The sequence below is a fragment of the Drosophila arizonae genome, chromosome 5 (assembly GCF_054131065.1).
Source record: "Drosophila arizonae isolate 15081-1271.41 chromosome 5, UAZ_ARI_1.0, whole genome shotgun sequence".
Taxonomy (NCBI): domain Eukaryota; kingdom Metazoa; phylum Arthropoda; class Insecta; order Diptera; family Drosophilidae; genus Drosophila; species Drosophila arizonae.
The window spans coordinates 23821236-23842639 of NC_142925.1; the positions used below are offsets into that span (position 1 = coordinate 23821236).

Here is a 21404-nt window from a genome sequence, read left to right on the forward strand (position 1 = left end):
CAACGCTGGCAACGATATAAGTATCTAACGCTATCGATTAATGAAAACATATAACAAGTCGATATGAAAACCCCAAGTTGACAAGATAAGAAGAGCGGCGCGAATAAGAGCAAAATCATGTATAATTCTATTGAAATACCAGACTCCGACGAGGATATGTCGGAGCTAACAATAGATTTACCAAAATCAGAGTCCAGCGCTGCTGAAATAAATGAGCACACACCCAGAAAACAAAGAAAGATTTCGGTTTCAAGTGCAGCTGAGACCAATACAGCCACAACACCGGGATCTACATCATCCGAAACAACTAACAGCTCTCCTCTAAACAGTAACAAAGACAGCAATACAACGCACCAAGTTCGCCATAGATCTCGAAAAGCACAACTTACAGTACGTAATGGACTTGAAAATGAAATACAATTCGAAACAATACCGGTCGATGATGAAACTCCAGCAGCCCAAGAGCAACGGGTGAAGGAGAACGAAAGAGTGAGTACTCTCATCGCGAATATGCTAAACACAGACGAGATGGAAACGGTTGTGCAGCGAATCGCCAACGAACGCGTGCGTTGCAATTTCCTGTTGACTAGCTATAACGTAAGCAATATAAATAATTTGTACATATATATTCAACAATAATTCATGTATTAATCTGTTTGCTAGTTGCCTGACATGCATTTTTCACTAAGCACACCTCTCGAAATGCTAAAGTTTCAGTTCCAGGAGCGACTCAAGCTTCGCAGGGAGCGCTTGAATACAACAAATGCAACAAAACCAATCGTAACAAACAAAAACAAGTCTGAACAGCTATAGCAAACATTAATTAAGTGTAAATAATAATAAGAAGAAAACTTGTAGCACTAGCACCGTTAACGTAAATTATAATAATATAAAAATGAAATAAAAAGAAAAAATAAAAATTAATAAATAAATTAAGCTTTAAGTAAATGGCAGTCGGTTTTATTTTTGTTTTACTTGGCAAACATGTGTCTTTCGTTGTGTTTTCGCTTTATGCGCATGTCTCTCAAAAGTGCGTTTTAGTCAGACGCATTCAACAACCCAGCGTAGCCGTGATCGTCTAGTGGTTAGGACCCCACGTTGTGGCCGTGGTAACCCAGGTTCGAATCCTGGTCACGGCAATGCTGCAATAAGCATTGTCACGGAGTTGGGTTGAATTTTTTTTTTTTTTTTTTTTTCAAATTAAAAATGTAATCATATATGTAGTTAATTTGTTCTTTATGAAGTAGGCTGCTTTTTTCAGGCAAAGGAAAATATTTTATTACGCATAACATACTTTGGCTGCTTATCAAATTGTCTGCTAAGAAAATTACAATGGAATTTTTGTTTGCATCGGAACTGTATAACGAATCAGAGTCGGACCAACCGGTAGAATCCGAAGAAAACAGCTATGACGAAGATATGATATACATTGATAATACCATAAAAAATATAAGTAGAAATTTGCGCAAAGGAGATTGGACATATTTAGGAAGACATCCAGAGGTATTTATGGCAATATACAATTTATTAAAGCATTTATTTATAAGATTTCAGATACGTGCTATAATTCGCGTGATTATAATGCAAGCCGTGAAACAGAAGCCCAAAAACATTTTTACATTTGCCGCTGATCTTTTTAGTATAAAGAAACAAAAGCAGTTGACAAAATTGGTAAACATTTTATTTAATTTAGTTGAAATTATTTACATTTTCCTCTACGTTTATCGCAGATCAACAAACAGTTGAAATGGGTAAATAAATTGATACATAAGGGCAACTGGACGGCTGTCGATGGAGTCATGTTATTCTCTGAAAGCTCCGAATGTCGTATGAAGGCAGAATGCCCAGACCGGGACCTACCAATTGAGGCCGTTTTTGAAGTGAAAAATATGTGTCCGGAAAATTTCAAACCCAGTTGCTGAATTTATTGAAAAATATTGTAAATATTAGTGTAAAATTAAACAAATTTTTAAAATGATAAAACACAATAAATAGATAATAAAGAAAGCGCGTCACTTGCTCAATTCTTAATTTTGGAGTTTCGGCTTAGATTTGTTTTTTTTAGTCTTCTTTAGAAAATTTGTAACAAGAGCCGCGCTCTTCTGATCGTTTTCTCGTTGCTTTTCCATTTCGATGGCTGATGAGAATTCCATCAAAGCATCCATTTGAGAAGTGCGACGTGCCTCGATTGTCATTTTGAAATCCTCTTCAGAGCGTCGAAAATCCACTTGAAAAATTGAAAACGTTTTTAAAATGTTCAAACACTTCTCACACAAAAAACGCGGCAGACCCTGAATATCTTTGATCTGGGAAAGGATTTAGTTATATCACCATATTATACCATAGTTTGTCACTTTATAGAGAAAATACCTCGATATGAACTGTATTGGCAATAATACGTGTTAGTCGACGGCCATTGAATAGTGGACGCAATTTAATACCATTTTCAGCAGTTGCCCGACATTTACAGATGCGACAGCAATCGGTTAAATCGAAATCATTTGGATTAACAAACGAAACTCTTCTGGTGCGACATCCTTCCTTTTCAGACATGATGAATATATTGGAATTTTAAATTTATTAAGAACCAGTTAGAACATTTCGGGAGTCAAAATGACAATGTTTGTTTCAAATTTGTTTTTGTATATACGTATAAGTAAGATTTAATTTTCAAACTTGCTTTTGAATTATGCCGCCAAGCTATATTTTCCCCACACTTGAAGTTGGCCTTATGAAATTTTAAGCTTACTTGAAGTTGGCTGCGCGCAGATTTCAATTCGCGTTAAGTTGGCTGCTCGCAAATTTCCAACTAGAGTGAAGTACACAAGACGCAAAAGTGTTTAATTCCTATTGATTTGAGTATTTGCATTGGTCGCATTTAAGTATTTATTAACTTGCAAAGACTTCAATGATAAACCCTTTGAAATTTACTGCGCCCAACAAGCCTCCAAGCTATCTACAAAAATTTCAACTAGAGTCTGCCATATTTTTTGGTAAGTTTTGCTTCGCATGCCATTTCTTATATGAGACCAGTTCGCTCACTTTTTTGTTGTTTTCTTTTGTTGTGCTATGCTCTTTCTGCCGAATAATGCCGCAAGATTGGTGTGTTTTGTTATTGTTGTGTGTCTATTAAAATCAGTAGGGCTTAAAACCAATCTTAATATACAAAGTACAAAAATTAACGATTGCCTCTAATTTAATATCAAACAATGTTTGTATTCATATGAATATAAATGAATTCGTTATAGTTTCTCTAACAAGAGGCGTCGCAGTAACGTTTTTAAGCAATGAGATATTTTGGCTATGCAGAATACCTATTTCTCCATTGTAAGTGTACATACATATATACATATGTATATATGTACATGTAATTTGGAATTGCAGTAACTGTGGCAACTTGGTCGGCCGGCCGGCGAAAACGGAAACTGATTGCTAACATTCGCGTAACATAGCCTTAACATAACAACGTTGGCTTTGAATGGTAGCATTCGGAGTTCGTAGCTCGCTGAAGTTTGCTTCAGTTGTGATTATTATAAAAAAGACAAGGAGTGAGAAAAGAAATTCCTCTAACTTATAAATTTAGTGTAAAATGTTGCCAAACGAGAGAAAGATATTGAGGTGCGGCAACAATACGGGCACTGGTTGCAAGACGTTTCATGATTTCTACATTCTCCATTTTGCAAAATCTTTTGCAGGCAACACGCACGTCAGAATCAAAGTCAGACTGCGCGCCGCCCCATCCAAAGACTCAACGCTGGACGACTCAACAACCATCACAACAGCGGCAACAACAACAAGACCAAAAATAACAACAGCAGCGGCAATCACAAGATGAGCAAGGCAGACCCCATATCGCTCAGCTTCCACGACTCGTGTCTGCGCATGTCCGACGTGCAACTGCTGCACGGACCGCGCTGGCTCAACGATCAGGCAAATAGCTCAATGGACTAACTAAATAGTTCTGTATACATTGAAATATACATATATTTGCTTGCAGATCTTGAGCTTCTACTATGAGTATCTGTCGCATGTCAAGTACAAGAACAACAACGACTTGTACTTTATAGCGCCCGAGGTGACGCAGTGCATGAAATACATGGACGACTCCGAGCTGGAGATGCTGTTCGAGGAGCATGATGCCGCTAACAAGCCATTCATATTCTTTGCACTGAATGACAATGGAAACACCGAGGCAGGCGGCACCCATTGGTCGCTGATGGTGCTCTCCCGACCAGAGAAAACGTTTTTCCACTTTGACTCGTATGGCAACAACAATACCGGGCCTTCGATGGAGCTGATGACTAAGGTGAAGGATCTGCTCGGCGTCCGTCAGGCAAAGTTTCGTCCGATGCGCTGCCTTCAGCAGGCAAATGGCTACGACTGTGGCATCCATGTCATCTGCATGACTGATCACATAGCCGACTATGTGAATCGCTATGAGGTGGTTGAGGGTCTACCCACATTGCACATCGACACAGTGAAGGCCAAACGAGCTGAACTGCTGAAGCTCATCATATCGCTGGGCGGCAAGGACTAAACACGGTTAACTGCTCTCTATGTTACATCTTGTAGCCTTAAGTGACCTTTTATAAAAAACGTTACTAACTGTAAAACGCACTGTGAATACGACTCAAAGTATACGCTTACATTTTTAAGACAGCTGGAGAGAGGAATTGGAGGTGTGGTCATCTATGGGGTGCTTGCTTCAGGCGTTGAACGCAAGCTGATCTTCAGCATGAATGCTATATTTGTATTAATAACTGTAATTTGTTTAATTTAATGTTTACTTTTACCCAGTGCAAGGCACTGCAAAAACAGAAACAACACCAAAAACGAAATGAAGAGACAAAATCCAGCCGGAGCCCATTTGAAAGAAGTGCGACTCATGTAGTTTTTAGTTGGCTGGACGGAACAAATATTTGTTTATTCAAGCCGGAAGCTCTCATGTTTATTATTATCACTGGAAGGACAGCATGATATTTCTGTTTGTTTGTCCAACGCCATTTAAGATATGTGTAAAATGAAAATGGATGCAGTATTTAAGTGTTTATTGAGTTTCATTTGTCTAAAAATATAAAATAAAATTAATAGTAATAGGACGGAAACGTAAATCGAAACTATGATAATTTATGTATATACCCTATGGGCAGGTGCGTCTGGCCCTCTAAACTATTATAGCAATCGATTCATTGTGTAAAGAGCATTACGAATACTTTATACTCCCTAAATAGTAATTGGTGTTTATCTGACGATGCGGTAGCCGAGATACAATCTGCATTTGGTAATGAGGCCCTCGGCTTAACATATAACACAATATTTAGTTACGTATTATTCTCCGTTAAGCATGGTCGGCGAGTTTCTTTTGCGTATCTGTCAGAGTTATTCGATATTTCTAGGCGTTAGCTCGTACTTTCGCGTATCGAAGAATTATCGCGAGACGTGGCTGACGCGCGGCTATGTCCTGGTCGTGAATGCCCTGACGCTCAGTCTGCTGCCCTTGGTCTTCTGGCTGTCCGCCCAGTACGTCAGGATAGCCAGCTGGTTTCCAAATTTGTTGACCTATACCACATATATACTCTACACGGTGTCCTATGCGACTATAGCATACACTCTGATCTCGCGCTCCTGCCGGGATAAGGCGCTGCTGGAGGTGGACAGGATCGTGCAGCGATTGAACCGCAAGATTGCACAGGATGTGCGAATTGGGCAATCTGTCGGCAGCAGACTTGGCCATTTGCATAGTTTGAAGCTGGGTTCTGTGCTATTCGTCTGCGTGGCCAGCTTCCTAGCCTGCCTGACGATACCCAACACGCCAAAGCTGAGCGTTCTGCTGTGCGTCTTCCTATACAGCAACGCCAAGAATATTCCCCTGCTCGCCGTCTATCGCTATTATCTGGCTCTGTGGGACATCGCCTGTTGCTATCAGTATCTCAATAAGCAGCTGGCGCAGCTTCTGCATCTGGATAGAGGGATCCAAGATACTCCGTCGCGTCGCCAGCTGGAGCAGCTGCAGCATCTGTGGATGCTCCACAGCCTGCTCACGCGCTGCACTCAGAGGCTCAACAAGATCTATGGGCTGCTTATGTTGGCGGCGCGCTTTGACAATTTGGCATTCTTTGCGATTAATACCTATTGGGGCATAGTCTTCTCATTTAGCGTTAAGGCACCTTTCTATGTAACCCTCTTCGGGGCCTCGAACTACTATGTGCATCTGCTGGACTTTTATCTATTGAACTTCATGTGTGATCAGACCATGTGGTACCAGAGCGCGATACGGCATAGTCTCAGCGAGGGGCATTGGTCAAGGGAGGTGCATATCTAGTATATATGAATATACAGATACATATAAAGAAATTATATATTTCTCTTGCAGGTGAACGCCTTTGTCTTGTACGCCTGCACTTCGAAGCTGGACTTTTGGGTTTGCGGTCTCTATAAGGTGAATCGTCGCAGCTGGTTCCAAATGCAGATATCTATTATTACATTTTCCATTTTGTTGCTGCAGTTTCATTTGTTGCACAATAAGAAATATACTTTATAAACTAATTATTGTGGGTAAAATACCAAAATTAATAATAAATTATTAATCAACTAATAATAGATACTACATATTACTTATAGGTTTATCAAAATTAGCCTACAAGTAAAATAATATTTAAAATAGCTAAAATTCTTTTAATACGGTTTAGCTTAATTATAATAATTCATTCAGCTTAATCAGATAATTTTAATGATATATTCTGCTTAATCAGATAAATTCATATCAACATCAATGTCTTTATTATGATGCACAGCCAGATGGGGGGAATACAATACTCTAAACAATTATATCTAACCCATATCAATATCGTTAAGTGTAAACATTTCGATCACATAACACACACTTATCTGCTTTGGTATTGGTAGTTCGTGTTACATCGCAAATACATATGTATATATATATATAACGGAGGATTGGCGGGATTAACAACTGCCGCCCAGAGAGAGGATCAGCTTAAGCAGCTCGGCTCGCTTGGCCTTCACAGTCTCGATGTGCAGTCCGGGCAGCCCGTTGATCATCTCAAAGCGACTCACATAGTCGGCTATGTGGTCGGTCATGCAGATGACGTGGATGCCACAGTCGTAGCCATTCGCCTGCTGCAGACAGCGCATCGGACAGAACTTGGCCAGACGCATGCCTAGGAAGTCCTTCACCCTATTCATCAGCTTGACGGATGTGGCCGTATTGCTGTTCCCAAACGAGTCAAAGTGGAAGAAAGTCTTCTCGGGCTGCGACATCACCAGCAGCGACCAGTGACTGCCGCCCTCTTCGGTGGCGCCGTTGTCGTTCAGAGCAAAGAATATGAACAGCTTGTAGGCTGCATTGTTCTTGTCCAGCAGCATCTCCAGCTCGGAGTCGTCCATGTATTTCATGCACTGCGTCACCTCGGGCGCTATAAAGTACAAGTCGTTGTTGTTCTTGTACTTGACATGCGACAGATACTCATAGTAGAAGCTCAAGATCTGCAAGCAAATATATGTATATTTCAATGTATACAGAACTATTTAGTTAGTCCATTGAGCTATTTGCCTGATCGTTGAGCCAGCGCGGTCCGTGCAGCAGTTGCACGTCGGACATGCGCAGACACGAGTCGTGGAAGCTGAGCGATATGGGGTCTGTCTTGCTCATCTTGTGGGAGCTGCTCTGATTATGATCCTGATGTGTGCAGTCGTTAGGTCAGCGCACAGTCGGGGCTTGTTCGAGGACGTGCGTGTTGCCTAGAAAGTGTACGAAAAGGTTCGACAATTTTGTAATTTAGTCTATATGGATATTTGTTTGTTGTATTGTGTTCAAGCGTCAAGGCGGCCTGTATTTTGGCAGCATTTTATAAGATCTCTGATAATTTTTAGCTTTCAAGCATACATTTTTTTTTCAACCTGCGCCGTTTATGTTTTGCTGTTAAGTGTCTGTAATGCTCATGTTATTTAACATGTTTCCTTTGTAACTTCGGTGCGAATTAGCGGCCACGTGGCTTACTCTAACAGAAGTGTGCTGTTATTTCGGAATTTTAGGAGTAATACGCTATTATGTAGAAAATGCTGGAACAATTATGCATCTGCCACGTGGCCAGGGAATAACAGCTATTCCGAATTTTTGAGAGGTTGCTAGAATAATGCGCTGCCAACAGTGAAACTTGAAAAGTTTGTTAACAATTTTTCTTTATTTTAAATGCGAAATCAAATGTGAGCTTAGATTACTGCTAAGTTTATGGTTAAAAACATATTGTATACAAAGTAATTATAATAGCAATAAAAATACATCGAAATATTGATTTTACGAGGCACTAAATGCACTTAATGTGCACATTTTACAATTCACATTCATACACACATCTCATATATATTGATATAAAGAGGACATGCTGATAGATCGTTTGTATATAGTATATACTAAGCCGTTGTTAGATTTTGTTTGGTGGGTTCTTTGCGGGGCCCAGGATACAATTCCCAAATACTAAAAGCTAAATGCTCGGCTGTGTATACTTATGTTATTTGTAATAAAAGAGTCCGCTTCAGAGTCGAACCTCGGGGCGCACCCAGCCGCCGAAGGCACGCTCCAGCTCCTCGGCCACGGCCAGGCACAATCGGTCCTCATTAAAGTTCGCTATGACCTGCACGCCCAGCGGCAAGCCCTCGCTGCCCAGGCCAAGCGGCACAGCTGTGGCCGGGAAGCCCAGCACATTGACTATGCCCGTGTAGGAGAAGTTGATGGGACGCGTGATGGGCTCGTTGTGGTAGGGCGCCACAGTGGGATGCGTGGGATAGATGAGCACGCCATTGTCGCCCAGCAGCTGCTGTAGAGTGGCACGCAGGTCATCCCGCTTGGCCACCATGTGCTTGTACTTGGAGGAGCCATGCTGGCACTGGGCGTTGTCCATTACGGCCGTGATCAGGCCAATCAATGTATGCTTCGAGGCACCCACCAGCCACTTGAGCAGCTCCAGATAGGTGTTGATATCGTAGCGCAGATCACCTAGCTGGTAGCTGAAGCCGTGACCGGAGTCATCACGCATGTTGGCAAACCAAATGGCCGCTGATTGGCGTATCTGCGGCAGCTGAACCTGCTTCACCTGACCAGCGCCGAATTTCTTGCTCAAATGGTCGGCCACTCGGCGCATGGCCAGCAGCAGATCCTTATCGACGGCGGAGACCATGCGACCACCGCCATCTGATTCCTGATAGAAGAACTTTACTTTATCCAGCTCCACTGGCTTGTCTAGCCGCAACAGGTGCGCCCGCTCCCCAGCCATAATCTGCAGCATGGGTCGCAGATCCTCGGCAAATCGTGACATGGGGCCCAGACCCAAAAACGAGTTCTGCTCCTCACTGAACGGACTCGGAAACTGGCCCTTATTCGAAACGATCAGCTTGCTGGGCTTATGCCCAAAGATGCCATTGAAAAACGCGGGCATTCGAATGGACCCACCAATATCCGAGCCCAAGCCAAACGGTGAGCCTGCAGCCGATTGGACACAGCCCTCGCCGCCGCTGGAGCCGCCCACAATGCGATTCGTGTCGTAGGCATTGTTTGTCCTGCCGTGCACCGTATTGTTGCTCTCCCACCACATGCACATCTCGGAGACATTGGTGAGCGCAAAGGGTATGGCGCCCGCCTTCCGCATCAATCCCATTGCATCCGAGTCGTCTGCCGCGCGCACCTCACGGCGCGAATACAATCCAGCTGTATGGAGCATGCCTGTGAAGACAAATCGGTGGGTATTAGCTTAAGTATGATAAATATAAATTATGTTCTTGCTAGCTTATTACCCTATTGATATTCAGGTCCCTAGAGAATTATGTTGGCTATCTTTAGATTTGCTCCATAAAATACCGATAGATCCTACTGACATATTTCTGCCATAAAAAAATGCTATAAGTACAGGTTCTCTGCTAACTTATTACAAACTATTTAAAATTTAGATAGATTAGGAGTTCGCAAATGAAAATAAGAACAATTATTAGAGTATTATTATTATTATTATTATTATTATTATTATTATTATTATTATTATTATTATTATTATTATTATTATTATTATTATTATTATTATTATTATAAGAGTATTGCTAAAAGAGGCAGTCAAACTTAAACTTGTTTTCTTCCTAAGCTGAAGTAACGAAATTCTGCTAGATTGAATTTGAACTTTAACTACAAGTATCAGAAATTGTCATTTATATAGAGCCTAACAAAATAGTTTGTAGTCTACTACACACCTTTGACCGCTATGCAATCCTTTGTTGAGATAGGCACGCCCAAGAACGGTTTCAGCGTGGCCAACTCTTCTTTTGTATATTGCCCGGACTTGATCAGGGCATCCGCTGCGGCTGCCTCTTTGAGTGCTTCATCGTAGCGCTCATCCACGACACAATTGAGCAACGGATTCACTTCCTTGATGCGGCGTATAAACGATTCCAGAACCTGAACACTGCTTAGCTATAAAGAGTAAGATGAATAAATGAATTTCTAGACTTTGACATCTGGAAGATTAGTTGTCTATACCTCTTGGTTACGTATTTTTCTGGCCAGCGATGTGGCCGATTCGAGGAGTATGGGATCCGTTATGGGCGGCATGCTTTTACCTTTGGCGCCATATATCAAACGGAAGATAAAACGAAAGAAGGTCTGCAAGAGCCCAAATATGTAGGCGCCAATCACGCGGCTCAGAGGCACGCTATTCTGTTCCAATTGCTTCTCCGACATGGCGGCTAATGCGGAATGTCTAACTACAGCTATATAAATATATATATATATTGTTAGCAATTCGTTTTTTTAATTGTGTTTGAGTTCCAGTTCTTGACCAGGCCCATGTGTTAATTCTCTGTGAAAAAGAAAATATATGTATATATGTTTATACGGATAATTTAAAGTGTAGATAAGAAACAGACAATAAGAGCTATCGTACAATCTAGTGTAAACATTTCCATAAACCGATTTTGTTATTGTATTTTTGGTTTATCTACGCAATAGAAATGGTCCAGGCTGGGCTGTTGTGGAAAGTATGGGATTAACAGAATGCCTACATATCATGTTAACAACAGCTCTGCAATGTACATTAACATTGCTTTGCAAGCCAAAAGGATTGAATAAGTTTAAAAAGCTGTTCCAGGAATACTGTTCACTAATTCAGTTAGATGAGCAACAGCAAATCGTGCACAGTGGGCACGGCGAAGAGTTCAGAAGCTAATTATTAACTCGTGGAATGAAACCTTTTCTGAACAACGCGGCGTATTTATATTATTATTTATAAGTGATAAATATGTAAAACTGATAAGTAAGTAGCAAGAGTTTTGATTGTCTAGTAATGCCTATATATTTTTATTGCATATAAATAAATAAATAAATATATATATATATATATATATATATATATATATATATATATATATATATATATATATATATATTTTTTTTTTTTTTTTATTCATTCTTAAAATGAAATGAGTATATTGATTGTCTGTAATATCCGCCTTGCTGATGTGGATACATATTTTCGCAGTTTTTATTTACAATTACGTTGCTCTAGAGTTCTTCCAAAGATTAGGCAAAACTACTATTATTAATTATTATACTACTATAAAATAAACTACTATGTACTATAATATATCTTGCAATGTTTCGCAACCTGTTTCTTTTATCCTTTGACCATGAATGTGTATTATGTAGTGCAAATGCGGAGTTCTTAGTTGTATTTATAAATGTTGTTTAATCAAATTATTTAAATAAAAATACTTGCCGCATATTGATGTATTATGCATACATATATACAATATATATATAAATATATACATATTGTATATATTTGGACAATGAACTTCCATAGTTAAGTTCACAGCTGAATTATATTTAGCTATCGAACCAGTCACTTAAATTCGCCACGTGCCCCCTTGATCGCTGCTACAACTTCGACTGAGTCATATCCATTATCAGCTTTATGATGTCTGGGCCTCACAAAACTTTTATCTGCCCTACGGATCGGGAACATTATATGAGCAAATACCAACTGCTTCGTCGGCTAACGGATATACATAAGAGAACTAACAAACAATTGCCAATTAGCCCAACCTAAACAACAGTAAGTTTGTTATAGAGGACTTAGACCGTCGTATACCCTGTATATAATATTATGTTAAATATTATTAAACAAATGTAAACATTTTAAAATTTTTCTACCTGAGAAAATGTTTTATTTTTAAATAACATCTATCCTATTTTATTAATCACATAAAATAGAATAAACCAATTATCTGCTTTAAGCTATTTAGCTTACACGGTATACACTGTACTTAATTGTATATATTACGTCAAAAAGTATTATTTTCCATACTTAAGCACTGCAACTTGATACTACAAACCAAGACAATACTTTAAATAAATAGATTTAAAAATTCTACATATTGGCAAATAATTCGTTCTGTATGTATTCTATACACGTACATGAACACAGAGCCCCTATATAGCTTGTTTTTAATTTAAAATTCGGTTTGTTTTATTATAAAAGAATGCAAACTTTTCCATTCCAATGACTCTTGAAATAATTTATGAAGCGCAAATATAGAAATGAAGCGTACGTATGTAGTCTACATATTTTTAAACGGTGGTCGAATATGATTTCGAAAATTTGAATGAACACAAATAGAGATTCTTTTTGCAGTTGAATCAGATTTACAAAGTTTATTTATAGCATAAATGAACAATTTCTAATCTCTGTTGATGGAAAAATAATTCAGTATGTGGCTTTGGCTGATAAACAAAAAGTTCATCAAACGACTAAATCTTGGCAGCTTAGCATTGTTGCCATATGTAGAGTCATTCAGTATCTGCTACTGCCCCATTATCTTATCGCTTTTCAATGCACGCTGTCGAATTAGCCAAGAGGATCAACTTTGGACTTTAATCCCTCTTACAATAACAATTGTACGATTATATGGGAAAAAAGTCAACGTCTGGAACTTCACAAAGAATACTCATATAGAAAGCTGATCAAGTCATTATCGAAGCACAGGGGCAAAGGGAAATATAGTTGAGAAACATCCAAGTGTGACTCATTGCAGAAGCCGTAGCTGCACATGTAAGTTTGATAACTCTGATATTAGTCATAGCACTAGCGTCCCAAGTGCTACGACGCGCGAGCTATTTAAGCATAGCATGCAAAATGTAATAGGGTTCAGCCAGAGCTTACGTCTAAAAAGCAATCAAAACAAAATAAACTTCTAACCGAAAGTTCACATTTATGACCAATAGATTTAAATTTTTTTTTAAATATTTAATATTTCATTTATTATACTTTTGTTTTAAATATTTTCCTTTGAGCAGTGTATAAGCACGTCGCATATACTGCAATAATTCCTGCCTAATCATTCACTCTCCTTCTTTTTCATTTTCTCTTTCTATGTCGTTCAGTCAGAATTTCGTCAAGTTGAAGGACGCCGCTCCTCTTTTCGCCTCATTCTTGTCGCACTCATTGCGGCGACATTGTGTAATTGTCTGTCACGGTCGAAGCTGGGAACAAGCTCTCAATATTGATGTTGTTATTGTTACAATTTCTTATCAGCTATTTGTTTAAGGCAGCATATCGCAATTTGTTCGAGCACCGTTCGCTTTCTCAATAAGTTTAATTGAATTGCGCGGCTTTAAAAATGGACACGCTTCAATTTACACATGACAACAAATTTGTAGTACATGCATATGAATCAACGGCTAATTATTAATACTAAATTTACCAATTGGTTTGCGCAGAGTTGATATATTATCAAGCAAAGATAATGTATAATAAAAGAAAAATACAGGGTTTTATGCCCGATAAGATTGCAGTTAAAATCATCAAACCTATTCGTGAGCAAAATTCTAATACATTTTTATGTGAAAGGCCTGTTTAAAATGCTATTAACACTTGTTGCGTGAGAACAACCGCTAGCTAAGAGATGGGGATAGAGAGAACTAGGAGTGACTGGCAGTCAGCGGAAGAGCGAATTTGGTTGCGTGTGCAAGTAATTAAGTGTCAAACCTATAGAGCAGCGGGCGCGCGGCGAATTCAACAGTGAAATGAATAGAGCAACTTTTTGGATTGCGGGTGTGGTTGTATATGTATGGATGTGCATGTACCTGTGCGTGAGCGTGTGCGTATTTGTGGAAGAGGGTGGCGAAAGGTGGCAAAGCAAACGGAAAGACCGGCAAACGTTTGCTGGACAATGACATCATGCAAAACATGAGAATACAAATTTAATAATAATGAAATAAAAGGATAAAGCACTGATGTATACGAAAATTTAATATAGTACACAAAGCAGAACCCGTTTGTTGATGTTAACTTCAGCAAATTGTCGCTTTGATTGCTCAATACATATAAACGAACACCGTTATATATACAAGTAATTGTTGTTGTATTTATGCAATGCATAAATAAGTACAATTTAGATTTTCCACTGTATATCACTTATTTGACATTAAACCAGTTTGCCAATGAAGCATCAAATAATGCGCCAATTTATAGCTTTATTCCATTGAAAAACACACACACCCACACACACTTAGAATTAATGGGAATTTTTATTCTATGCGTGTGGAATTACACTCAATAATGACAGCTAATTCATTTTGTATTTTTTTTTTTTTTTTTTGTCTTCGTTTTGTGTTTCATGCACAAAATCGACACGATATTTGTATAATGGTCTTTGGAAATGCATACACAAAATAAGTCTATGTGAGGCGACAGGAACTTTACCCACGATTACAGTGATCCGAACAGCTGACCGACTCGTTGAAAACTGACAAAACGAAGCTGATTTGTTGGGGAATAGCAAAAGCGTAGCACAGTATGCAGCTCACATATGTGGGACTTTGTGATTATTATAATGAGTGCATTATTATTATTTATTAACATTTTTTAAATTATATAATTTATGGTCTTGTGCTTGCACAACTTTTAAATACTTGATTCTTTAAAGTATATTTATTTTCCTATTGACTACTTAAAGCTTTCTATATATATCGACCTCTGCAGCTGTTTGCGCGACTATGTTATCGATGGCAATCAGCTGATCTTTATGAATAACCGCTTATATCGATTTCAACTGTTGAGCCAATAATAAGCACAATTTGACTGCACCATGAGCGATTCGCAGTTGAAACTGCCAGCATCAATGGATAAAACTCCTCTCAAGCCACCAGCTGTGACTGCCTTAGCTGTCAATAGTTTACAGCTGCCCAGCTCAGCGGCGCAGCAACTGAAGAGTTCGGGCTCTGCAACAGGCAATCCGCGCAACAAATGCGCCCTGAAGCCTGGCTACTCCTTGATGAGCTGGATACGTTTATGCAATTCAGGTGCTGATCTCTCGGGCACTGGAGGACGCGTTGTACCAGTTAGTCGCAGTGAACTGGCGCTCCACAATCAGGTGAACGATGCTTGGATGGCCATACGAGGCAAAGTATTCAATGTGACTCGGTACATGGACTTCCATCCAGGCGGTATAGATGAACTAATGCGCGGTGTTGGACGTGATGCTACCAAGCTGTTTGATGAAGTGCATGCCTGGGTTAACTACCCTCAGTTGCTAGGCAAATGCTATGTGGGTCCGTTAAAGGATAACGTTGCGGCCAACGTAGAAACAGATCTAATCCGTCCACCGCCGGCCCCAACGGAGCTTGTGCCGCGTTTCGATTGGATTCAACAGCGCAGCGAATTGACACTCTGTTTTTATACGCGACGCATGGCTAATCCAGGATTGCTGCTAAAGCGCAAGGACGCGTCTGATGTGGAGCTGGAAGTACGCGTGCAATTGGGGAGCATATGGCATGTCTTCAGTTTCAAGCTTAGCGCCGCCGTTGTCTGGCCGCCAAAAACTGTGCGTGTGGGTCCAGAGACGGGAAAAATCGAAGTGGTGCTCACCAAGCAGGTGGCCGAGCCATGGCAGACATATGGCAGCCAGGAGATAAGTAAACTGAATTCAACTTGCGATGAGCGCTTGACATACGAGGTGCTGAATTGCGAGGTATTTAACCATGACTCTTTTGAGTTGTGCCTGCAGAGCATTGAGCAGTCGGTGCTTGTGCATCTGCCAGTGGGCTATCACCTTGACATCCAGCTCCCACTCAATGGTGAGTTGCTAGAGCGAAGCTATACACCTGTGCCACACAACTGTCTGCTTTCTAACAGCGATCAAATCGACGCCAATGCTAGTCCTAGCATTCGACAGGAATTTCTTATCAAGCACTATGAAAAAGGAGCAGTTTCCAGTCAGCTAAAGCAACTGCAACCAGGTGCCACAGTGCAATTGAGTCTGCCGCGCGGAAATTTCGGGCTATCCGCATTAGAGGCACATCGCAATATTTTGCTCTTGGCTGCGGGCAGCGGTATTACGCCCATCCTTAGTCTGCTTCGGTCTTTGCTCAAGCGTCAGACGAATCGCATGTAAGTGTTTTATGTTTACCTTCATATGCTTTTGTTGATCAAAGGGTTTTCCACAGAGAACGTCTTCAGCTGATGTACTTTAACAAGACTCAAGCCGATATCTGGCTGAAGGATAAGTTTCAAGCTCTACAGGAAGCCGATGAACGCTTCACTTGCAAAAACATTTTGTCGGAGGCGGGTGGTCGCATTTCCCAAGAGCTGCTGGCGCCTCTTTTCAATAAACAGCAAGCCGAGTCCTTCAGCTTTGTGGCTGTATGTGGACCCACGGGGTTTAATACAGCCGCGGTGAACAGCTTGAGGGAACTAAAACTGAAGCCGGGCCAGATGCATGTTTTTCAGTGACAAAATTGGTTTAAATAGTCATGCTCATCAATTTCTTGTTTATAAAATAATCAGGCTAGTCACAATTATTAGTAACTTGCTTAAGATATAGTAAAGTCTTTGTATATCAGTTTTATAAACTTTCCTATATATTATCCATAGTATTAATGTATGCCGCAGTTGATAAGGGCTACTAGCCTGATTATTATTAATGTGTTGTAAACCTATTTTTTTAGAATTCAGTACTTTGTTTTTTGTTTATATATATTTTTACATCTTTGTTTTTAATAATTTAATAAGATTAACAAATACTAGAAAATTGTTATTCCTGACGTTTTTGTTTACAGAAAAAGGCATCGACGTCATTGACTAAATTTTGCACAACAGTCGCTCAGTTATCGAAAATATATGTTTACATATATATTTAATGTTGGGAGATAAATTATTTGTGGTGTTGTGTAGGACGCTGAGAGGCTTTTCGAAATATACAATAATTGAAATTAACTACATAATATAATTTTGACATCAAAAACCAATCGGTCGTAGACCTGGCATAATTTAGTTTTTAACAAAAGTGAGACTTGCGAATCTTTTCCACAATTTGCCTGTTAACTATTAAGTAAACATGCGAGTGTGTGTGTTTATTTTCTGTTCGAGTGTATGTGTGTGTATGCTTGTAAGTTTCGTGGCGTCTTCTAGTAAGAGCGAATTGCTGGTGGCACCGTCTCTACCTCATTGTCCAGAGTCTGGTCAATAACTGGTCTGTATTTGAGTTCCACATCGCCATCATCGCTACACACCCAGGCGAGCGTGTGCTTACGCCAATGCTGGTCGAGGGGTTTCTTCTGCTGCGATTCCAAGGGCTTGCTATAGTCCTGTGTAAGACAAACAATAGGAGGCATTAATAGGCAGTCAAATGAAAGCATAATATTTATGTTTTCCTTACGTATTCATCGATGCGATCCTTGAAATCTTCGCGTGCGTGTGCGCCGCGTGATTCCTTGCGCGCCTCAGCTCCGACGATGGTCATCTGAGCATTAGCCAGCAAATTCTGCAGCTCCAGTGTCTCAATTAGATCCGAGTTCCACACAAGCGACCTAAATGCGTGAAAATTCAATACTTAATAGGCAACCATCGGTAAATTTTGGAGTTACGTACTTGTCAATAACTTTGATGTCCTTGAACTGTTTGTAGATCTCCTTCATTTCGCTAACGCCCTTCTGCAAGATGGGTCCATCGCGGAATACAGCAGCATGGTTCTGCATGCAGCGCTGCATCTTGAGACGCAGATCTGCGGTGGTTATATTGCCATTTGCATGACGCAGCTTATCCAAATTGGCCACAGAGAACTCGCCAGCATTCTGCAAATGATTTAGCGAATAAATACAAAATTCTAATAGAAGCTCATTTATATAGAGTTGACTTACATCCTTCAGCTCGGGTGCTTTCTCGCCGGGTTTGTTTTCCTCGGCTATGGTCTTAGCGCAGGCACGGCCAAACACCACCAAATCCAGCAGGGAGTTTGCACCCAATCGATTGGCGCCATGCACCGAGCTACAGGCTGCCTCACCGGCCGCATAGAGACCGCGCACAATCTTGTCCTTGCCGTTCTCGTCAATGGTCAGCACCTGGCCACGATAGTTCGTTGGGATGCCACCCATGTTGTAGTGTACGGTGGGCAGCACAGGAATGGGCTCGCGGGTGACATCGACGCCGGCGAAAATCATAGCAGTCTCTGAAATGCCGGGCAGACGTTCAGCCAGCTGTTTGGGCGGCAAATGATGCAGCTGCAGGAATACGTGATCTTTTTCGGGTCCCACACCGCGGCCCTCCATAACCTCAATGGTAATGGAGCGGGAGACAACATCGCGAGAAGCTAAATCCTTGGCGACAGGCGCATAGCGCTCCATGAAACGCTCACCCTTGGAATTGATCAAATAGCCACCCTCACCGCGGCAGCCCTCAGTAATAAGACAGCCGGCGCCATAGATTCCAGTCGGATGGAACTGCACAAACTCCAGATCCTCTGACGGCAGACCCTGACGGGCCACCAATGCGGTGCCATCGCCAGTGCACGTATGCGCCGAGGTGCAGGAGAAGAAGGCGCGTCCATAGCCACCTGTGGCGATGACCGTATTCTTTGCACGGAAGCGATGCAGACTACCATCCTCCAAATTAAGGGCCAGCACGCCACGGCACTCGTCATTCTCGAAAATCAGATCCAGAGCAAAGTACTCCACAAAGTAGTTGCAATCGTAGCTCAACGACTGACCATACAGGGTGTGCAGCAGCGAGTGGCCGGTACGATCCGCAACGGCGCAACATCTGTGGGCCTGACCGCCCTTGCCGAACTTCAGACTCTGGCCACCGAAGGCACGCTGATAGATCTTGCCATCCTGGGTGCGAGAGAAGGGCATGCCGTAGTTCTCCAGCTCAATGACAGCCTTGGGTGCCTCGCGTGTCATATAATGAATGGCATCCTGGTCGCCCAGCCAGTCACTGCCCTTCACCGTATCGTACATGTGCCACTTCCAGTCATCCTCCTCCATATTGCCAAGAGCCGCATTAATGCCTCCCTGTGCAGCAATCGTATGCGAGCGTGTGGGAAACAGTTTAGTGATAACCGCTGTGCGGAAGCCCTCAGCGACCAGGCCAAAGGCAGCACGGAGTCCCGAACCGCCGGCACCGACAACAATCGCATCGTATTCGTGATCTACAATCGGATACTGCTTGGAGATGGCATCGGGATTCGCTGATTTAGCCTTCTGGTATCCGGGGGTTACATGGTAGCTGCGGCGCTGCTGCGTCGCTGCGGCAGCTACTGTTGCCACACGTTGCTGCAATTGACAAATTGCATGCTGATTAGATTTAATGGAACGTTACGAGATAACTGCTATCAGTCACGTCACTTACGAAGCGTCTAACACACGAATAAAATGCAATTTACGATCAGTTGCTTCAAGGCATTCAGTCGTATTTAACAGCCGATGTAAATTTAATGACTGCAATCTAATAACTACATTTAATAATTGATACGTTATAGCTATATAATGTCAGTGCTATGTGGATTTAGAAATCGCATAATGCCTGATTGAGTGGGAAATAATGCAAAACTAAATAAAAATTGCAATATTATAGCAATATATTGACTGATCGTGAATTATATCATTTTAAAGAACAGACTGAACTAGCTCTGATTCTGAGTAGCCTGCAGATTTTATAAATCCATTAGGTAATTCCAATCAGACTCAATTGGAAATTTTGAGATCCGGTAACACTAGCTAATTTAACACTCTTAACACCCCATATCAGTAACATATAAAAGAACATGGGACGGAGCCTAAAATTCTGCCACTGCTGCATTAGGTAAATTTAGTAAATTGCCAGCACAAATATCGCGATATCTGAACTGTAGGTGCTAATGGAACTGCTCAGATAAGATGACTTTTGTTTTTGCAAAAAACAAAAAACAACTGCACATTCACACACACATGTGTATATGGTCAAGCGATTGTGTGAGTGTTGGGCAATAATGCAGATTAAAGAGAGCCGCACACGCCATGGGAAGATTCCCATTGACTATCGTTGACAAAGCATTGTATTAAGGATTATCAGTTAAAGCGTCGCTTAGAAGAACGCACACACACACAAACATTGTATTGCTTATGTAATAATTAGCATTTAAAATATAGCTCATATCAATAATTTGCATTGTATAATCAGCTGTGTGGCAGCGGTCGCGCCTCTCTCGCATGTGGACATTGAATGTAGGGGGCTTATCTGCATGACTGAACACTTAAATAACACACAAAACGCACACTAACAACGCCTATCAAAATGCCGAATTTTGATGTCGCATCTGTTGCCAAACTTATCGCAAGGGGGAATTTCGGTGCGTAGTACGTGCAACATAACCTCTGTGCATCACTTGCACTCTCGATTTCAATTGAACAATGAAAATTGCAGTTTAGTTAAATTCGAATTCGTAATGTGCGTTGGGTTTACGCAATGCTAGGGAAACCTCTGTTTCTATCAGTTGGCCAGGCGCAAATTTAACAAATTACATAACATTGCTACGGGCTCAGTGAGGGCCGAAATTTTGGTAGAACTTGTAGAGGCTGCATCGAGAAATTGAAATACTCGTTGTCGAATTAGTTTACTTGCCTGACAAATGTATAAACTTGTCAATAAAATAATTGAATTGCATGGATACCTACCATTGAGGCGAATGCAGTTTTGGCCAAAATCGATGGCGCACGCATAATTCCGGACATCTTGTTGGGTGTTGCTGCTCAGCTGTGTGTCTGCAATAGAAGGTACACTTTAGTCTAGTTTGTGCCCGAGCCCCTCAGACAGTGTTCGCTTCAAAATTTGAGAAAGTAAAAACGCACAACCGATGCGTTTTTGTGGCAATGTGAACAAAATGAAAAAGTTTACAAACTTTTAAAAGTTATATGTCGACTGCAGTGTGACCCGAGTTTGGAAAATTGACAAATACATCTCTTACCAGGGGTGCAAATAATTATCGCTCTGATGCTGGCATCGATACTTTTGGGGAGTAACATATGTTTTCTCCATCTGTTCGAGGTTTTGTTTTTAAGCATATTCGAATTTCAAACTTGTTTTTTTTTACAT

General features: G+C 40.9%; 9 protein-coding genes and 1 non-coding gene across 14 annotated transcripts; 6 read left to right on the forward strand and 4 right to left on the reverse strand.

The window, feature by feature from the left end:
* Positions 1-102: 102 nt before the first annotated feature.
* LOC108616154 (uncharacterized) lies at positions 103-948 on the forward strand. Its single transcript, XM_018011143.2, has 2 exons — positions 103-597; positions 664-948. The coding sequence occupies exons 1-2, from the start codon at positions 118-120 to the stop codon at positions 811-813; spliced, it is 630 nt and encodes a 209-aa protein (XP_017866632.1). The 5' UTR covers positions 103-117; the 3' UTR covers positions 814-948.
* Positions 949-1067: 119 nt separating this feature from the next.
* Positions 1068-1139, forward strand: TRNAH-GUG (transfer RNA histidin (anticodon GUG)). Its single transcript has one exon. It is a non-coding gene; the product is annotated as a tRNA-His (tRNA).
* Positions 1140-1231: 92 nt separating this feature from the next.
* LOC108616157 (uncharacterized) lies at positions 1232-2007 on the forward strand. The gene is made up of 3 exons (XM_018011145.2): positions 1232-1503; positions 1555-1671; positions 1731-2007. The coding sequence occupies exons 1-3, from the start codon at positions 1333-1335 to the stop codon at positions 1920-1922; spliced, it is 480 nt and encodes a 159-aa protein (XP_017866634.1). The 5' UTR covers positions 1232-1332; the 3' UTR covers positions 1923-2007.
* On the reverse strand, positions 1904-2691 carry LOC108616158 (uncharacterized). Its single transcript, XM_018011146.2, has 2 exons — positions 2371-2691; positions 1904-2306 (listed from the first exon to the last, which is right to left on the reverse strand). The coding sequence occupies exons 1-2, from the start codon at positions 2551-2553 to the stop codon at positions 2028-2030; spliced, it is 462 nt and encodes a 153-aa protein (XP_017866635.1). The 5' UTR covers positions 2554-2691; the 3' UTR covers positions 1904-2027.
* Positions 2692-2744: 53 nt separating this feature from the next.
* Den1 (SUMO peptidase family member deneddylase 1) lies at positions 2745-4655 on the forward strand. 2 transcript variants are annotated; one of them, XM_018011140.2, is made up of 3 exons: positions 2745-2993; positions 3696-3930; positions 3998-4655. In XM_018011140.2, the coding sequence occupies exons 2-3, from the start codon at positions 3832-3834 to the stop codon at positions 4535-4537; spliced, it is 639 nt and encodes a 212-aa protein (XP_017866629.1). In that variant the 5' UTR covers positions 2745-2993; positions 3696-3831; the 3' UTR covers positions 4538-4655. The 2 variants fall into 2 exon arrangements, with proteins under 2 accessions (XP_017866629.1, XP_017866628.2); XM_018011139.2 differs by lacking the exon at positions 2745-2993 and adding an exon at positions 3459-3618.
* A 603-nt stretch (positions 4656-5258) lies between these two features.
* LOC108615042 (putative gustatory receptor 59b) lies at positions 5259-6541 on the forward strand. The gene is made up of 2 exons (XM_018009274.2): positions 5259-6310; positions 6374-6541. Exons 1-2 carry the CDS (start codon positions 5345-5347, stop codon positions 6539-6541), a joined length of 1134 nt encoding a protein of 377 aa, XP_017864763.2. The 5' UTR covers positions 5259-5344.
* Positions 6542-6744: 203 nt separating this feature from the next.
* Positions 6745-7928, reverse strand: LOC108616153 (sentrin-specific protease 8-like). Its single transcript, XM_018011142.2, has 2 exons — positions 7571-7928; positions 6745-7503 (listed from the first exon to the last, which is right to left on the reverse strand). Exons 1-2 carry the CDS (start codon positions 7667-7669, stop codon positions 6964-6966), a joined length of 639 nt encoding a protein of 212 aa, XP_017866631.1. The 5' UTR covers positions 7670-7928; the 3' UTR covers positions 6745-6963.
* A 254-nt stretch (positions 7929-8182) lies between these two features.
* LOC108616146 (fatty-acid amide hydrolase 2-B) lies at positions 8183-14906 on the reverse strand. Of its 4 annotated transcripts, none has more exons than XM_089471834.1 (4): positions 14767-14906; positions 10541-10859; positions 10255-10474; positions 8183-9736 (listed from the first exon to the last, which is right to left on the reverse strand). In XM_089471834.1, the coding sequence occupies exons 2-4, from the start codon at positions 10739-10741 to the stop codon at positions 8553-8555; spliced, it is 1605 nt and encodes a 534-aa protein (XP_089327960.1). In that variant the 5' UTR covers positions 10742-10859; positions 14767-14906; the 3' UTR covers positions 8183-8552. The 4 variants fall into 4 exon arrangements, with proteins under 4 accessions (XP_089327960.1, XP_017866616.1, XP_089327961.1 ...); XM_018011127.2 differs by having other exon boundaries at positions 14763-14898; XM_089471835.1 differs by having other exon boundaries at positions 14727-14780.
* On the forward strand, positions 14713-17090 carry LOC108616147 (cytochrome b5 reductase 4). Its single transcript, XM_018011130.2, has 3 exons — positions 14713-14853; positions 15042-16448; positions 16505-17090. Exons 2-3 carry the CDS (start codon positions 15148-15150, stop codon positions 16788-16790), a joined length of 1587 nt encoding a protein of 528 aa, XP_017866619.1. The 5' UTR covers positions 14713-14853; positions 15042-15147; the 3' UTR covers positions 16791-17090.
* On the reverse strand, positions 17016-21358 carry SdhA (succinate dehydrogenase, subunit A (flavoprotein)). The gene is made up of 6 exons (XM_018011126.2): positions 21211-21358; positions 20987-21073; positions 18197-19606; positions 17928-18130; positions 17716-17866; positions 17016-17644 (listed from the first exon to the last, which is right to left on the reverse strand). The coding sequence occupies exons 2-6, from the start codon at positions 21041-21043 to the stop codon at positions 17465-17467; spliced, it is 2001 nt and encodes a 666-aa protein (XP_017866615.1). The 5' UTR covers positions 21044-21073; positions 21211-21358; the 3' UTR covers positions 17016-17464.
* Positions 21359-21404: the final 46 nt, after the last annotated feature.

Coding starts and splice junctions, on each gene's coding strand:
- LOC108616154 (XM_018011143.2), top strand. CDS start 118: ATGTATAATTCTATTGAAATACCAGACTCCGACGAGGATATGTCGGAG. Junction 598..663: donor TCCTGTTGACTAGCTATAAC/GTAAGCAATATA, acceptor TCTGTTTGCTAG/TTGCCTGACATGCATTTTTC.
- LOC108616157 (XM_018011145.2), top strand. CDS start 1,333: ATGGAATTTTTGTTTGCATCGGAACTGTATAACGAATCAGAGTCGGAC. Junction 1,504..1,554: donor ATTTAGGAAGACATCCAGAG/GTATTTATGGCA, acceptor ATAAGATTTCAG/ATACGTGCTATAATTCGCGT. Junction 1,672..1,730: donor AAAAGCAGTTGACAAAATTG/GTAAACATTTTA, acceptor CGTTTATCGCAG/ATCAACAAACAGTTGAAATG.
- LOC108616158 (XM_018011146.2), bottom strand. CDS start 2,553: ATGTCTGAAAAGGAAGGATGTCGCACCAGAAGAGTTTCGTTTGTTAAT. Junction 2,307..2,370: donor CCAATACAGTTCATATCGAG/GTATTTTCTCTA, acceptor ATCCTTTCCCAG/ATCAAAGATATTCAGGGTCT.
- Den1 (XM_018011139.2), top strand. CDS start 3,590: ATGTTGCCAAACGAGAGAAAGATATTGAG. Junction 3,619..3,695: donor AACGAGAGAAAGATATTGAG/GTGCGGCAACAA, acceptor AATCTTTTGCAG/GCAACACGCACGTCAGAATC. Junction 3,931..3,997: donor CGCGCTGGCTCAACGATCAG/GCAAATAGCTCA, acceptor ATTTGCTTGCAG/ATCTTGAGCTTCTACTATGA.
- LOC108615042 (XM_018009274.2), top strand. CDS start 5,345: ATGGTCGGCGAGTTTCTTTTGCGTATCTGTCAGAGTTATTCGATATTT. Junction 6,311..6,373: donor AGGGGCATTGGTCAAGGGAG/GTGCATATCTAG, acceptor TTTCTCTTGCAG/GTGAACGCCTTTGTCTTGTA.
- LOC108616153 (XM_018011142.2), bottom strand. CDS start 7,669: ATGAGCAAGACAGACCCCATATCGCTCAGCTTCCACGACTCGTGTCTG. Junction 7,504..7,570: donor CGCGCTGGCTCAACGATCAG/GCAAATAGCTCA, acceptor ATTTGCTTGCAG/ATCTTGAGCTTCTACTATGA.
- LOC108616146 (XM_089471834.1), bottom strand. CDS start 10,741: ATGTCGGAGAAGCAATTGGAACAGAATAGCGTGCCTCTGAGCCGCGTG. Junction 10,475..10,540: donor GAAAAATACGTAACCAAGAG/GTATAGACAACT, acceptor TACTCTTTATAG/CTAAGCAGTGTTCAGGTTCT. Junction 9,737..10,254: donor GGATTGCATAGCGGTCAAAG/GTGTGTAGTAGA, acceptor TTGTCTTCACAG/GCATGCTCCATACAGCTGGA.
- LOC108616147 (XM_018011130.2), top strand. CDS start 15,148: ATGAGCGATTCGCAGTTGAAACTGCCAGCATCAATGGATAAAACTCCT. Junction 16,449..16,504: donor AAGCGTCAGACGAATCGCAT/GTAAGTGTTTTA, acceptor GGTTTTCCACAG/AGAACGTCTTCAGCTGATGT.
- SdhA (XM_018011126.2), bottom strand. CDS start 21,043: ATGTCCGGAATTATGCGTGCGCCATCGATTTTGGCCAAAACTGCATTC. Junction 17,867..17,927: donor GACATCAAAGTTATTGACAA/GTACGTAACTCC, acceptor TCACGCATTTAG/GTCGCTTGTGTGGAACTCGG. Junction 17,645..17,715: donor AGGATCGCATCGATGAATAC/GTAAGGAAAACA, acceptor TGTCTTACACAG/GACTATAGCAAGCCCTTGGA.